Here is a 16,796-nt window from a genome sequence, read left to right as displayed (position 1 = left end):
AATGCACTACTCACAGCACTAGGTACTAACCTATCGTTCATTATTTTAACAGAAACTTGGCTAAATAAAGACTATACCCAACTCTACAACTTAGCTGGTTATAAAGCCATTCATAACTGTAGGCCTAATAAAAAAGGTGGTGGCACAGCTATATATTACCGAGATACATTTATCTGCAACAGTGTTATTAGTGACAGAGATGACTACTGTGAATATACTTTTGCTCAGTTTACAATTAAATCCCTTAAATCCTCTTTGACTATTGGAGCCATCTATAGATTTCCTAATACTAACATAGCTTCTTTCTCAGACAACCTAAGGAATCTTATTATAAACAACAATCTCAACAAAAACCACATCATTCTGGGAGGAGACTTTAATATTGACCTGGGTCAACAAAACTGCTCTCAAGTTGACTATTTCGTTAACAGCATGAACTCCTGTATGCTAATCCCCACTATCACCAAACCTACCCGAGTCACTCAAACATCAGCCACTACCTTGGACCACATATGGACAAACATAACAGCTCCCCTTGTATCTGGTATAATCTACGACAGAACAACTGACCACTATCCTACCTTTCTCATAGCGAACATGGACATAACACCACCAAAAAGCAAGAAACTTTCATTTAGGCTACACAGTGAATCAGCTTTAGACAATCTTACAGAGGCACTTCACAATATTAACTGGGATTCTGAATTCAATAATACCCATGATATAAATTCATTAGCTAACCTCTTCCTCTCCAAAACTCTAAGCCTCTACAACCTTCATTGTCCCCTTCTTACAAAGCAAGTAACTGACAAAAGATTAAACAATCCATGGCTCACAAGTGGCATTCTCAACTCAATCAACAAGAAACATGAATATGAAAAGAAAGTTAGGATTGGCCTAGTTTCAAAGGAAGTAGCTAAAAGGTACTCATCAATGCTTACCAGTATCATAAGAAAGGCAAAACTTGCATATTATGTGAATAGATTCAATGAAGCAAAAGGCAACATGAAAAACACTTGGAAAACTATCTCTAGTATCCTAGGAACTAAACAACACTCACATAACCAAATAAAACTCTACAAGGATGGGGATATACCGTCAACTGATTTAGAAATGGCAAATGAATTTAATAGTTTCTTTTCATCGGTTGGTGCTAATCTTGCCAGTAAAATCCCACAGACTCAGACACATATTAACACATATCTCTCAGGCAGCTATCCAAACTCTCTTCTCCTTTCACCAATCAGCCCGGCAGATGTTGTGTCCATCATACACTCTCTAAAAACCAAGGCAGGGAACACCAGTGAAATTCCGTCCATTGTGTACAAGAGAGCCTCCCATGCCCTTGCCCCACCCATAGCACTACTGTTCAACAAATCTATAGAGTGTCACACCTTCCCTGATATCCTCAAAAAAGCAAGAGTAACGCCAGTCCATAAAGGAGGCAATCCGGCGGACATAAACAATTATAGACCAATATCAAATCTACCCATTCTATCAAAAATATTTGAAAAAATTATTTACAAACAGCTCTATTCCTACCTCGTAAAATTCGACATACTCAGCCCCTGCTAGTTTGGCTTCCGGTCCCAAAAGAGTACCAATGATGCAATCATTAGTCTCCTTGACATTATCTACTCAGCCCTTGACAAAAATGAGTTTCCGATTGGACTCTTCATTGACCTAAGAAAAGCCTTTGATACTGTTAATCACAACTACCTCTTACTTAAACTCCAGCATTATGGAATCCGAGGCCTTGCCCTTGACTACATCCGATCCTATCTTAGTGACAGACACCAATATGTAACCATCAATGATACAACTTCTTCCACTCTACCAATTACCGTTGGAGTGCCACAGGGCAGCATCTTAGGACCTCTTCTATTTCTTATATATATAAACGATCTGCCTAATGTCTCTAATATTCTCAAACCTATATTGTTTGCTGACGATACTACCCTTATCTACTCAAACCTCAACCCACATACACTAAATAATGTTGTGAATAATGATTTAAAAAAAGTCAACTTATGGATGTCAACGAACAAACTAACATTAAACATCGAAAAGACTTACTACATCTTATTTGGAAGCAAATCATCAAATGCAATTCAGCTACAGATAGACAACATTAACATCAGTAATAAAAATGATGGCAAGTTTCTTGGCCTATTCCTAGACAAGAGACTCAACTTCAGCACCCACATTCAACACATAACTAAGAAAGTCTCTAAGACAGTTGGTATACTCTCCAAAATCAGATATTATGTTCCTAACTCTGCTCTCCTCTCACTATATTATGCACTAATCTACCCCTATCTTAATTATGGTATCTGTGCATGGGGGTCTACCACTGCAAACCACCTTAAGCCCATCATCACACAGCAAAAATCTGCTATCAGAATAATAACTAACTCTGCTTTCAGACAACACTCAGCTCCCTTGTTTAAATCTCTAAACTTGCTAAATATTAACTCCCTCCACACATTCTCTTGTGTCAACTACATTTACAAAACCCTGTTCTTAAATGCAAACCATGCTCTGAAACTCTCCCTGGACAGATGTAATAGGACCCATTATCACCACACCAGAAATAAATATCTCTTTGATATCCCCAGGGTCAAACTTAATCTGTGTAAACACTCTATGCAAATTAAGGGACCTAGTCTATGGAACTCACTCCCTAGTGAATTGAAAAACTGTAAAACTTTTGCCTTATTTAAAAGCAAAGCCAAAAAGTACCTAACTTCATCTATTTAGTTTCCTACACTGAGCTTTAAATTTGCTCTGTACCTAGTGGTACCCAATCTCCTAATTTTTATGTGATATCAAACCTTATCATTGTGTTCATTGCTGTCTTCTTTTATGTGCTAGCCATATGCTGTATTGTGACTACCAATTTTTGTCAACTACCATTCAAGCTGTCATTGCAATCAATCTTATATTGTTTCTGCTGTATTGTGCCTACCAATTTGTTGTCAACTACCATTTTAAGCTGTCATTGCAATCAATCATAGCTACCTATGTGCTTTAATATACTGTACCTATAATTTTCTCTCATCTTTTTTTTTTTTTTCATTCCATGTAATCTGTTATCATTTTTTTGTCTATAAATTTTGCAAGTATTTACCTCCTTAAAATTTTCTTAGATTAAGGACCTGCCCGAAACGCTGCGCGTGCTAGTGGCTTTACAAGACTGTAATTACCATATTTGTATCCTCACATTCCTTATGTACATTCTTGTATATGCATAAATAAATAAATAAATAAATAAATAAAAGTTTTTTTTAATGGGTCTTAGGCACGGCCGCCGCTTTAACCAGCTTAGCTACAGAGAGAGAGAGAGAGAGAGAGAGAGAGAGAGAGAGAGAGAGAGAGAGAGAGAGAGAGAGAGAGAGAGAGAGAGAGAGAGAGAGAGAGAGAGAGAGAGAAAGAGTGAAACCCACAAAATAGTATATTTTTATCCTATACACACACACACACACACACACACACACACACATACACACACACACACACATACACACACACACACCCCCAAACACACCCACACACACCCACACAAACACACACACACACACACACACACACTCACATACACACACATACACACACCCCCAAACACACACACACACACACACAAAACAACATTCTCACGATGACACGACCAACAAGCTTATCTCAAGGACCAGATCTCAAGATGCTACTCCCCCCCACACTCCATACCAGCATCTTCGACACTAATACACCTTCCTACTGCCAGGTAAGACAACCCTCATTTGCATAATGATATTGTATAGATTAGTATTTTTTTAGTGTATTTCATGATACATTTACTGAACATGATGTTCCAGTGGTTTTGTATGGGAGGAGAATGTGATTTTGTGTAAATATATACAATGTGTATTGTGTTGGTATCCCTGGTGTACTGGCGGTTGTGTACAGTACCCATGGTGTACTGGTGGTAGAGTACAGTACCCATGGTGTACTGGGGGTTGTGTACAGTACCCATGGTGTACTGGGGGTTGTGTACAGTACCCATAGTGTACTGGTGGTTGTGTACAGTACCCATGGTGTACTGGTGGTTGTGTACAGTACCCATGGTGTACTGGGGGTTGTGTACAGTACCCATGGTGTACTGGGGGTTGTGTACAGTACCCATGGTGTACTGGTGGTTGTGTACAGTACCCATGGTGTACTGGTGGTAGAGTACAGTACCCATGGTGTACTGGGGGTTGTGTACAGTACCCATGGTGTACTGGGGGTTGTGTACAGTACCCATGGTGTACTGGTGGTTGTGTACAGTACCCATGGTGTACTGGTGGTAGAGTACAGTACCCATGGTGTACTGGGGGTTGTGTACAGTACCCATGGTGTACTGGGGGTTGTGTACAGTACCCATGGTGTACTGGTGGTTGTGTACAGTACCCATGGTGTACTGGTGGTAGAGTACAGTACCCATGGTGTACTGGGGGTTGTGTACAGTACCCATGGTGTACTGGGGGTTGTGTACAGTACCCATGGTGTACTGGTGGTTGTGTACAGTACCCATGGTGTACTGGGGGTTGTGTACAGTACCCATGGTGTACTGGTGGTTGTGTACAGTACCCATGGTGTACTGGTGGTTGTGTACAGTACCCATGGTGTACTGGGGGTTGTGTACAGTACCCATGGTGTACTGGTGGTTGTGTACAGTACCCATGGTGTACTGGTGGTTGTGTACAGTACCCATGGTGTACTGGGGGTTGTGTACAGTACCCATGGCGTACTGGGGGTTGTGTACAGTACCCATGGTGTACTGGTGGTTGTGTACAGTACCCATGGTGTACTGGGGGTTGTGTACAGTACCCATGGTGTACTGGTGGTTGTGTACAGTACCCATGGTGTACTGGGGGTTGTGTACAGTACCCATGGTGTACTGGTGGTTGTGTACAGTACCCATGGTGTACTGGTGGTTGTGTACAGTACCCATGGTCTACTGGTGGTTGTGTACAGTACCCATGGTGTACTAATAGTTGAGTTCAGTGCTTCATACACATCGAGCAGACGAATTTAATAATGATATCTTGATATATATATAACGTCACTATCCCCCCCATTCATCACCATCACTACCCCCCCCCAATTCATCATCACAATCATCTCTCACGTTCATCATCAGTTCGCTAACCTATTTATTCTTCCCTATAGCAAGTGACGATGTGGGGTACAATCGCTCTGGCTGTGACTGTGTTGGTCATTCTCTGCTGCATGGCTAACTTCAGACCTTCTGGCTTCCCACAAGGTCACTACTGTCTCGTTTGGTCTTTTGGTCTATCAGCCTCTGGAGGGTTATTAAGGTCTATCAGCCACTGGAGGGTTATTAAGGTCTATCAGTCACTGGAGGGTTATTAAGGTCTATCAGCCACTGGAGGGTTATTAAGGTCTATCAGTCACTGGAGGGTTATTAAGGTCTATCAGCCACTGGAGGGTTATTAAGGTCTATCAGTCACTGGAGGGTTATTAAGGTCTATCAGCCACTGTAGGGTTATTAAGGTCTATCAGCCACTGTAGGGTTATTAAGGTCTATCAGCCTCTGGAGGGTTATTAAGGTCTATCAGTCACTGGAGGGTTATTAGGGTCTATCAGCCTCTGTAGGGTTATTAACGTCTATCAGTCACTGGAGGGTTATTAGGGTCTATCAGCCTCTGTAGGGTTATTAAGGTCTATCAGCCACTGTAGGGTTATTAAGGTCTATCAGCCACTGTAAGGGTTATTAAGGTCTATCAGCCACTGTAGGGTTATCAAGATCTATCAACCACTGTAACGTTAATAAGGTCTATCAGCCTCTGACTATAGGCAGTATATATGGTATAGACTGGTTGTTCCACCTTAGTTTTGCAAATGATATGGGACATAACAAGACATAACCATATATGCCAATAATTGGATGCTTGTTTGATGTGCAGTACTTCGGCTATATCTAATCTCCAATTATCGCCGAATTTGACTAGAAATCAGGTGTTGGTGGCCAGGATATCTCCAGTGATGATTTGGTTATCTATAGATATGTGATCTTTAACAGACCAGATCTTTCTTTGCTAGCTCGCGGGGGTCGAGCTCTGGCTCTTTGGTCCCGCCTCTCAACTGTTAATCAACTGGTGTACAGGTTCCTGAGCCTATTGGGCTCTATCATATCTACACTTCAAACTGTGTATGGAGTCAGCCTCCACCACATCACTGCCTAATGCATTCCATTTGTCAACCACTCTGACACTAAAAAAGTTCTTTCTAATATCTCTGTGGCTCATTTGGTGTGATTAATTCCACCAGAATAGTGGACAGAGAGAGAGAGACAATTGGAAACTGGACATAGCCGAAACATTTGACATCAAACATAAGCCATACAACTCATAAACTCTAAATTTTTATTGAGGAAAAGTACATAGATGAGTTAGAAATATAATGTTGGGTTTGTAGATAGAGTTAGTACATACAATACCTAAAGCCACTAGTACACATAGCGTTTCGGTCTACATAAAGAGCTACATATGTGCGTACTACCATCTACTGTATAATGCAACAGTTTAGCTGTTCATAGGAAGGATGTATTCTTGTATTAAATGAATTGTATTGTTGTATTATGGGGTGAGTCACCGTCAACTTGTGAGGAGTTAGCCAACTGTTGTGGGTTGTATCCTAGGGAATTATTACCATTACTGTTGTATTATAATCAATACATAAAGAAATCCCAATATTGCACATCTGCTATTCCCCAGAACGCTCGGTCAAACCCCTAGACTGTTCCAACAAAGTTTAATAACAATCCCAAAACTACTTCAGTATACCCAAAACTTTCATTTACAGAAAACCAGATTTTTTCAAAGAAAACATATTTTAGCGTATCCTATTTTATATTTTAATTTTTCTCATATTTTCTTTTTCTCCCTCTAACTACAGGACCTTTCGCCTTGCCTCTCCTGGGAAACATTGTCTCTATCCTCCTTTACAGCCCGCCGGTGGCGCTGCAGAAGTTCGCTGACAAGTATGGAGGCATTCTCAGCTTCAAGACCTTCGGTAGATGGTTAGTTCGTGGTTTCTAATTGATATATTTATTTCTGTGTGTGTATATCACGAAAATAAACACGTGATTAAAAATGTGCCAGTGTCAGACCACGGAGGAAAATTGGAACAGGAATTTCCTTAAGTACTTTCGTATATTAATACATCTTCAGAAGGAGTCCTTCTGAAGATTTAATATACGAAAGTACTTAAGGAAATTCCTGTTTCAATTTTCCTCCGTGGTCTGACACTGGCATATTTTTTTATATATATAAAAGAAGGTACATTGGGATTGTGAGGATACATAGAGCATAGTAATTATATTCTTGTAAAGCCACTAGTACACGCAGCGTTTCGGGCAGGTCCTTAATCTACACTTTCGCGCTTGAGGAGTTCTGAAAAAAAAATACTCAATGTGCTTTCGGCGTTGCGCGCGCCTAAGCGGTAAGACCGAAAAGTGTATACTCTTTTGACTGTCCTGACACTAATTGTAGGCGCACGTATTTAAATTTAGTATCACTGTGTTCGCAATAGAATTGTCTATAAGAACATACCTATAAAATGCCGCCAAAGCATAAGGTATATCAACACCAAATAAAAACCTATTCAAATCACTTGCCGAGAGCGCCAAACAGCAACAAAATGTTTCCACTCTCTTAATGGTTGTGAAGCCCACACTTGTGCTACAGCGTTAATTTTGGTATCCCTGAAATCGCAATAAAATTCTCTACACGAACATATGCATATAAATATAGATTCAATGTCGTAGCCCACCCAAAACAGTGCGAACTGGCCGAAGTGTTTCCCGCGGCGGCATATCGGCGAAACTCGCTTTGAAAAGTGTATATTCAATTCACTGTCCTGACATTATTTTTCGATGTATGTATATCATTTTTGTTCCTATGTGTTCGCAATAGAATGTTCTATAAGAACATAAGTATTAAAGGTCACATAAGGATGCGTTCGATCGGCAACATATATAAAAACTACGTCGATTATACTCGTCGCGTCATTAATACAATTGTTTTACCACGATGATTCACTGCCACGCCGTTCTCTTTAATAAGCTGTTCGGCTATTAGAGAAAACGTAAATTTCATGGCAAACATTTGTAAACTATTCCCAAGTTGATCGGATAATAAATGGATTTTATACAATATTTCTTCTCGTGACTCGCGAGCGCGGCACGCCAGCGTAGTCAGTAGGAACGTTGGTGACGACTATGTTGTCACCAAAGCACGAAAGTGTAATTAAATTAATTAATTAATTAAATTAATCTAAGAAAATCTAAGAAATTTTGTGTTTCTGCCCGAAACGCTTTGCGTAATAGTGGCTTTAGGCATTGTATGTACTAGCTCTTATCTATAAATCCACCAATGTTTGTATCACATCTTGGATGTATGTACTTTACCTGAATAGACATTTGAATTTAGTCCTTTCAACATGTTGACTTGAAAGGGAAACAAACTCTTTGTAATCATTGATAAAATCTTTCGGTCAAAGCGGAGGACTCGAACCTGGAGCCCGTCTTCAGAGTAAATCCATTACCGTGAGAACACCCCCCCCACCCATCAAACCACTTAGATAGCTAACTAGCTGGTCTGGAAACTAGTTAACTAGATGGTTATAACTTATCTGTGATGGTCTGAAAGCATATTAGAGTGTCAGTATTAGTCTACATGTAAACTCGCAAGTGAATTTTTGTCCTAAACAGAGATTATTCTCAAGTTATGTCTTTATTGTATTATAAATCACTGGTTTAAGATATATAAACTATATGCTGAAAATGTTTTCTTTGAAGAATTTGGTTTTCTGTAAATGGAATTCTCGGGTACACTGAAATAATTTCCGATTTCCATATTTCACATTATCGTCAATAATATATTTACTAACGTAACCAAACGTAATGAAACTTAACCTAACCCATTCTAACCAGACCTTAACTTAACCTAACTATGGATAGAAAGTGCTGAGCAAACCATGTTGAGCACATACCCAACAGCAATGACTGTTAAAAATTGTGTGAGGCTGGCGCCAAGTTTCTGGCCTCGAACCTTGACCACACATCCCATCAATATGCATATGAATGATGTTTTTGTTACAATATTTTCTAAACTGTACTGTTAATCATGTTTATAATGTTTTGGAAGGAATGTGTTAATCACTGACGTGGAGATCATGAAGACAGCGCTGGCCTCTTCTGTCTTCTCTGATCGCATTGATTTGCTGCTCTTTGATGTCAGAGACCAGATCATCATGGGAGACAAATGGGCTCGTCTAGGTGAGTTGCTGCGGCTCTGACAACACAGGAGATAAGATATATACAAGAGTTGTTACATTCTTGTACAGCCACTAGTACGCGTAGCGTTTCGGGCAGGTCCCTGGAATACGATCCCCGCCGCGAAGAATCGGTGTTACATCCAAGTACACATTTTACTGTTGCGTAACATGTACACGTACGTACGTACGTGTACACAAAGTACATGTACACAAAGTACATGTACAATGTACACAAGCTTGTGTGGAAGGTAGTAAAGGAATAGTTTGTAGTTTTACGATATGGTATTAGATCCCGTATGAACTCTTTTTCAGTGGTAGTAGATCCACATACTAGTAACTATGGATAGTAGCATTTCTCCATGTCTCTCTAAAGAAGCAGATGACTAGTCTCTTGTTACTCTTCCCGTTTTCATTAAAACAGGACTTTCATAGCATTAGCCTTATACAAGAGTCGTCGTCTAGCAGAGTCCCCCATCATGTCCAGAAGACAGAAAACGGATCATCGATCAGGATTTTTCATTTTCGATCAGGATTTCCATGTTTTACATAATAAGTCGTCTCAGCGTTAACTCCTTCGTCTGCCACTCCCTCAGGTATCATCAGCACCAGCGGGGAGGTGTGGAAGAATCAGCGACGCTTCACGTTGAGGTCCCTGAAGGACCTGGGCTTCGGTCGCCAGAGTATTGAACCCATCATGAGGAGCGAACTGGAGGACCTCCTGGAATACTTCAGCCGAAGACAAGGCCAGAAACTGGACATTGGAGTGAGTACCTTTCTTCTACATTGTTGGATTGAGCTCCTTTACCAAGGGTAGTATAACCAAGGCTAGTCCAACCAAGGCTAGTCCAATCAAGGCTAGTCCAACCAAGGCTAGTCCAACCAAGGCTAGTCCAATCAAGGCTAGTCCAATCAAGGCTAGTCCAACCAAGGCTAGTCCAACGAAGGCTAGTCCAACCAAGGCTAGTCCAACCAAGGCTAGTCCAACCAAGGATAGTCCAACCAAGGCTAGTCCAACCAAGGGTAGTCCAACCAAGGCTAGTCCAACCAAGGCTAGTCCAACCAAGGCTAGTCAAGAAAGTATAATGTCTAATCCCTGTTTACAATCTTCTCCTTACAGCTGGTGTTCAACAAGAGCATTGTGAACGTCATCTGGGCCTTGGTTATAGGCAAAAGGTTTTCCCACACTGATGCTCGACTTCACCAACTAGTAGACAAGGTGAACAAGATGATCCAGTCCTTCAACCCCTTCCATCCTGCGCTCCAGTAAGTTACATGTCACTTTTATCCTGGAGGATCATGTCGTGGAGGAACATGCCCTGACATGCTGCTCTGAGGGCATGTCGTGGAGGAACATATCCTGACATGCTGCTCTAAGGGGATGGGGGGTTGGCTTCATATAAGATATAGATGAGATATATCTATGTTAAAAATGATGTAGTTTGTTAAGGAAACTATCCTTATTAAGTCTACTCATAGCCCAGTCGATAGAGCTTCGGCCTTACACACACGCCTGGGCACCACGGTTCGAGCCCCCCCAACAGCCCAGGCGAATAATATGTGTATCTCCACATAAATGTGGATGACAATTTATTTTCAGGACTTAATGTTTTATTCACGTGGTTCTTGTTCTCTTATTATCATAATTACTGTTGTTATTATATGTTAACTTTCTTTTTGTCTCATTCACAGGTCCTAATTGTTTGTTTGTTTACAGATGGCGTTGGTTTAAGAAGCTCTTCCCGAACTTGAAGATCATTCGGGAGACTGAAGGATACATGGTGGACTTTCTCAAGTTCATTGAGGTTGGTTGAGGCAGACAAAGCCAGATTCACGAAGCAGTTACGCAAGCACTTACGAACCTGGGGCCAGATTCACGAAGCAGTTACGCAAGCACTTACGAACCTGGGGCCAGATTCACGAAGCAGTTACGCAAGCACTTACGAACCTAGGGCCAGATTCACGAAGCAGTTACGCAAGCACTTACGAACCTAGGGCCAGATTCACGAAGCAGTTACGCAACCACTTACCAACCTGGGGCCAGATTCACGAAGCAGTTACGCAAGCACTTACGAACCTGTCCATCTTTTCTCAATCTTTAGCGGCTTTGTTTACAATTATTAAACAGTTAATGAGCTCCGAAGCACCAGGAGGCTGTTTATAACAATAACAACAGTTGATTGGCAAGTTTTCATGCTTGTAAACTGTTTAATAAATGTAACCAAAGCCGTCAAAGATTGAGGAAAGATGTACACGTTCGTAAGTGCTTGCGTAACTGCTTCGTGAATCTGGTCCAAGGCGTCTAAGGGAGTGTTGGTTTGTGTTAATGACAGTTATCAAGTTACTTAAATTACACACTCACTGGAGAAGGCAAGACTTGTAAGACTCGTCCATTATTTAGATTCTATAACAAGATGATATAGAAGAAGTATAGAAGGTGAATTGCATCTTCCTTGACTACCAAAAATTGCTTGATATTGTACGGTATAGGAGGTTCCTACAGAACAAAGTGATAGGACTCTCTTGACCCTCCCAATCACTTGGGGTGGACGGTAGAACGACGGTCTCCTTCATGCAGGTCGGCGTTCAATCCCCCGACCGTCCATACAAGTGGTTGGGGCACCATTCCTTTCCCCCCGTCCCATCCCAAATTCTTATCCTGACCCCTTCCCAGTGCTATATAGTCGTAATGGCTTGGTGCTTTCCCCTGATAGTTCCTGTCTTGACCTTGACCCATGAATGACCCTTGACCCCATGAATGACCCTTGACCCATTCAAGTGAACTGTCTCATAACCTTCAGTATAGTTCCTGGTCATTCTCTTTTTCGCGAAGTCTTGGATACGTGTCCGAAATAAAATCATTGTTTAAATTATTATTATTACAACTTTGATCTGTATAAATTTGAATCAGATCGAGAGTGTGACCTGTCAGTCTAAAGGGAGATGAAGCAGTCTGTCCTTCTAAGGTTTCCCAATGACAAGAAAACGTGGTCAATTTAAAGTGGTTTCTCCTAACTTACTAGAGGATCCAAAAGAGAAAACGGGACAGTACGTCACTTCCGCCAGCCGCTTCCATTTTCTAGTACAAGTTTTGCCTTTATGTAACGCATAAGAGTGAAATGCGACGTTGTGTGTAGGAGGCCAGGTTGGGTGGTGACAGACTGATATTCACAGGAGGAGATGGCCCAGCACCAGCTGGAGACTGGCGGGGTGGATGACAGCACCAGCTACATCGGCGCCTACCAGCTGGAGATGAAGGAGGCGGCGCAGGAGGGCCGGGAAACGCCCCTTACACGTGAGTCTGATCTCAATAGTCTCACTCTGAATTTATCGAATGTTTTTCAGATTATATTCCAATATTAAAAGACAAAGACAAACTTGATAACAAATAAAATGTAAAGATAATTGACAAAAATGAGTGTGACCAGGGAATCATGACTCAGCACTTGGATATCACTGGCTATATATATATAATAACATAGTTTTCTATTTTGGTGTTGCTGCCCTCAGTACCTCACCTTAAGGCCAACGTCCTGGAGCTGTTTCTGGCGGGAAGTGAGACGACCTCCACCAGTCTATGGTGGGCCGTGTACTTGCTGGCCAGTAACCCGAAGGTCCAGCAGACCATGCAGGAGGAGCTGGACCAGGTGGTGGGCCGCGATAACCTGCCCACTTTGGACCACATGGACAGGTAAGATAGCAAGTTGTCACATGTCGTCTCCTCATTAGCAGTCTCCGTGGTGTAGTGGTAAGACACTCGCCTGGCGTTTCGCGAGCGCTATGTCATGGGTTCGTATCCTGGCCGGGGAGGATTTACTGGACGCAATTCCTTAACTGTAGCCTCTGTTTAACGCAACAGTAAAATGTGTACTTGGATGAAAAAACGATTCTTCGCGGCAGGGGATCGTATTCCAGGGACCATAGGATTAAGGACTTGCCCGAAACGCTACGCGTACTAGTGGCTCTACAAGAATGTAACAACTCTTGTATATATCTCAAAAAAATAAAAAATAAACAGATTTAAACGAGTCACCCCTCGGATATAGTGGCTGAGGGGTGACTCGTCTAAATCATCGTGTCACACACTAAGTGCATGATATTTCTTAAATGTGTACCTAAGTCTCAGAGAAAACTGTGCTAAGACGCTTGTAGTTGCAGTTAACACCCTCACCAACTCACGATCCGGGTTCGAACCCTGGGTGCGACTGAAAATCACTCTATAACTGTTGGCCCCTGTTCACCCAGCAGTAATAGAGGAGGTGGTTGTAAAGCAATTAGCCTCTAGTGTTCTACGGGGGGACACAGCAACTATGCCAAGGCACAGAATGAGTTAGCAAACTGGAATCCAAAGACTTATGCTCCTATACCTTCTAGTAGTGGAAAAATACATCCTTCTATTGGCAGCAAGTGAGGTAGGGGAAGGATTTCAAGAAGGGGGGAGTCGGGTAGGATCCCCAATGGGGGGGGGGGAAACAGGATCCAATGTGGGGAAGGGAACTGTCAGGAGAAAGCGCCAAGCCATTACGACTATATAGCCCTTGGAAGGGGTCAGGATAAGGATTTGGGATGGGACGGAGGGAAAGGAATGGTGCCCCAACCACTTGTATGGACGGTCGGGGGATTGAACGCCGACCTGCATGAAGCATTTTGGTTTTATCTGTTGATGATCGAATTATATTTCTACATCTTTACTCGAATCTTATCAACTGTTATCAAGTTTACTTTCTCCTCCAAAAATGATTATTTGCCCTTTAGAAATACTTGAACATTTGTGAACTTGATTTAAGAGTTTCTACTTCCTTCTACAGCGTACCTTACACGACGGCTGCTATCTACGAGGTGCAGCGGGTGGGGGACCTCGTCCCAATCTCTATCCCACACCAAACGTCCCAGGATACTGTCCTTGGTGAATACAATATCCCCAAAGGTCAGGCTCTATCCATCCCGTCCTCTCATCAAGTAGCATACTGATGTTCCCAAACCTCTCACATATTAGTGTTCCAAATACGAACCTTTCACGTACCTTCATGATTTCCTCTCGACCAAAAATGAACAATTCAAATGTTGACCAGACCACACACTAGAAGGTGAAGGGACGACGACGTTTCGGTCCGTCCTGGACCATTCTCAATCGACTTGAGAGAATGGTCCAGGACGGACCGAAACGTCGTCGTCCCTTCACCTTCTAGTGTGTGGTCTGGTCAACATACTTTAACCACGTTATTGCGACCCATCGCCTACAATTCAAATTCCATTGTTTACATTCCATTCTTCTCTGTGTGTGACAGGAACGTGCGTCTTGTTCAACCTGTCAGGCGCTCTGAAGGACCCCAGGTACTGGAAGCACCCAGATAGGTTCTGGCCGGAACACTTCCTGACCCCTGAAGGGAAGGTCTTCAAGCCCGAGCCCTTCCTGCCCTTCGGCTCCGGTGAGGGATGTTGTGATGGGTGTTTGTGTGTTGTGGAGAGACCGCAAGGTGAAGGGGGAGGAGAGAGAGAGAGAGAGAGAGAGAGAGAGAGAGAGAGAGAGAGAGAGAGAGAGAGAGAGAGAGAGAGAGAGAGAGAGAGAGAGAGAGAGAGAGAGAGAGAGAGAGGGGGGGGAGGAAGAGACCAAAAGAGAGGGGAAAGTTAAAAAGGAGATGAGAGAAAGACAAAAGGGAAAAAATAATTGAAGCACAAAATGTAAGCAGTAAGAGAAAAACAGACAGGTAAATCCAGACAGATAAAGACAAAATGACAGTCACCAAAATACATATATAAAAAACCTGCCAAAAAATACATGTTACCAAATCCTTGATAGCCCCAGAAAGCTCTCACTTAAACACCTGTAAACACCACCACCTAATAACCATCATTCCCCAGTACCGAGACCTTTGTGACGGCGAAGCGTAAGTATGAGATCAATACTAATGTTTACTCATGTCAACGAAGCTTCTCGGGTTAACACCTTCGACTTCCCAACCCGAACGAAGCTTCTCGGGTTAACACCTTCGACTTCCCAACCCGAACGAAGCTTCTCGGGTTAACACCTTCGACTTCCCCACCCGAACGAAGCTTCTCGGGTTAACACCTTCGACTTCCCCACCCACAGGTAAACGAGTGTGTCTTGGGGAGTCGCTGGCCCGTCTCGAGCTGTTCCTCTTCATCACGACGCTGGTACACAAGTTCTCCTGGAGGCTCTCAGACGACCCCGTCGTCTGGCACAAGAGTAACATCGTTACCCGACCACCTTCCTATACAGTCGTCGCTACTAGCAGGAAGGACGACCCCACACCCACCCTCAAGCGATAAGATGGTGGTGCATTGTTTCAGGCGTAGGTTACACGCCTGAAATAATCCATATATCCGCCCGAAACGCTGTGCTTACTATAGTGGCTTTACAAGAATGTAAACACATAATGCTATGTACTCTCATAAACCCAATGTAACTTCGTGTATATATATATATATATATATATATATATATATATATATATATATATATATATATATATATATATATATATATATATATATATATATATGGTATCCCTATTGTCACTCATTATACTTTATACACTCGATATACTTGGCCAATATACTTTCAGTAATGAGGAAATGTTATAGCAATGAACTGGGATTGAACATGCGTCTCTGCACTCTCCAGAAACAGTCAAAGACGAGAGTTCAATCCCATCACATTGAAATATTTCCTTAAATACATCACATTATCTTTTTTTGTATTGCCTATAGATATCCATGGATATCTTGGTAAGCTGTGGGGAAAAGATACCATGTCTCTTCTATCAAATTCAAAGTAAAGAAAGAAAAGGGTAATTCTATCCTATTCCTCTATGTAACTTTAAAGTCTCCTCTAAGTAACTTTGTGTAAGGTTCGGCCAGTGGATAAGGCCGATCAAAAGCCCAATTATTTATTTATTATTTATTTATTTATATACAAGAAGGTACATTGGGTTTGTGAGAATACATAGCATAGTATTTACAATCTTGTAAAGCCACTAGTACGCGCAGCGTTTCGGGCAGAATCAATTATGAATCAGTCGGTTAAGCACAGTTGTACATGGGTCAGCAACTGGCAGGGTGACTATGTAAACAGCTTCACCTTTGGCTAGGAAAATCTCGAGTTAAAATAACCAACAACTATTCCATGAAGAAACCCACAAGAGCCGTGACGAGGATTCGAACCCGCGTCCAGAATCGCTCGGGGGGCATTCTCCAGATACCTAAGTCACTGGTAAAAATTATAATAAACATAGAAATTGGATGTCGTCGATGGTAAACTTAAATAAAATTGGCGAGATCATTACATTTTAGTAATTCCAATTATCTTTATTATCAGTAACAGTATAACTAGTTTTTTCTACGAAATAATCTCATAATAATTCATTGTGTCGAGAGGGGACAGATAGCCAGTGTATATATACAACTTAAGCTTATATCGTGAGCGAATTACTGACCCAAAATACAATACCCCCCTA

The 16,796-nt window shown here is 41.9% G+C and overlaps 1 protein-coding gene across 1 annotated transcript; it reads left to right on the top strand.

Moving 5' to 3' along the window:
• Nucleotides 1–3,632: 3,632 nt before the first annotated feature.
• Nucleotides 3,633–16,619, top strand: LOC123751848 (cytochrome P450 2J6). The gene is made up of 12 exons (XM_045733927.2): nucleotides 3,633–3,763; nucleotides 5,191–5,284; nucleotides 6,940–7,063; nucleotides 9,192–9,322; nucleotides 9,915–10,084; nucleotides 10,439–10,584; nucleotides 11,036–11,123; nucleotides 12,493–12,613; nucleotides 12,829–13,009; nucleotides 14,127–14,245; nucleotides 14,607–14,747; nucleotides 15,410–16,619. The coding sequence occupies exons 1-12, from the start codon at nucleotides 3,659–3,661 to the stop codon at nucleotides 15,607–15,609; spliced, it is 1,620 nt and encodes a 539-aa protein (XP_045589883.1). The 5' UTR covers nucleotides 3,633–3,658; the 3' UTR covers nucleotides 15,610–16,619.
• The last annotated feature ends 177 nt before the right edge of the window (nucleotides 16,620–16,796 follow it).

The sequence above is a fragment of the Procambarus clarkii genome, chromosome 90 (genome assembly GCF_040958095.1).
Source record: "Procambarus clarkii isolate CNS0578487 chromosome 90, FALCON_Pclarkii_2.0, whole genome shotgun sequence".
Classification (NCBI taxonomy): Eukaryota; Metazoa; Arthropoda; class Malacostraca; order Decapoda; family Cambaridae; genus Procambarus; species Procambarus clarkii.
Note: the sequence above shows the minus strand (reverse complement) of the source record. Positions and strands in the feature narration are given on the sequence as shown.

Excerpts from the sequence above, each read along its gene's own strand:
- LOC123751848 (XM_045733927.2), top strand. The coding sequence starts at position 3,659 with ATGACACGACCAACAAGCTTATCTCAAGGACCAGATCTCAAGATGCTA. Across the intron at positions 7,064-9,191 it reads TTCAAGACCTTCGGTAGATG|GAATGTGTTAATCACTGACG; the intron begins GTTAGTTCGTGG and ends ATGTTTTGGAAG. Across the intron at positions 10,585-11,035 it reads CCCTTCCATCCTGCGCTCCA|ATGGCGTTGGTTTAAGAAGC; the intron begins GTAAGTTACATG and ends GTTTGTTTACAG.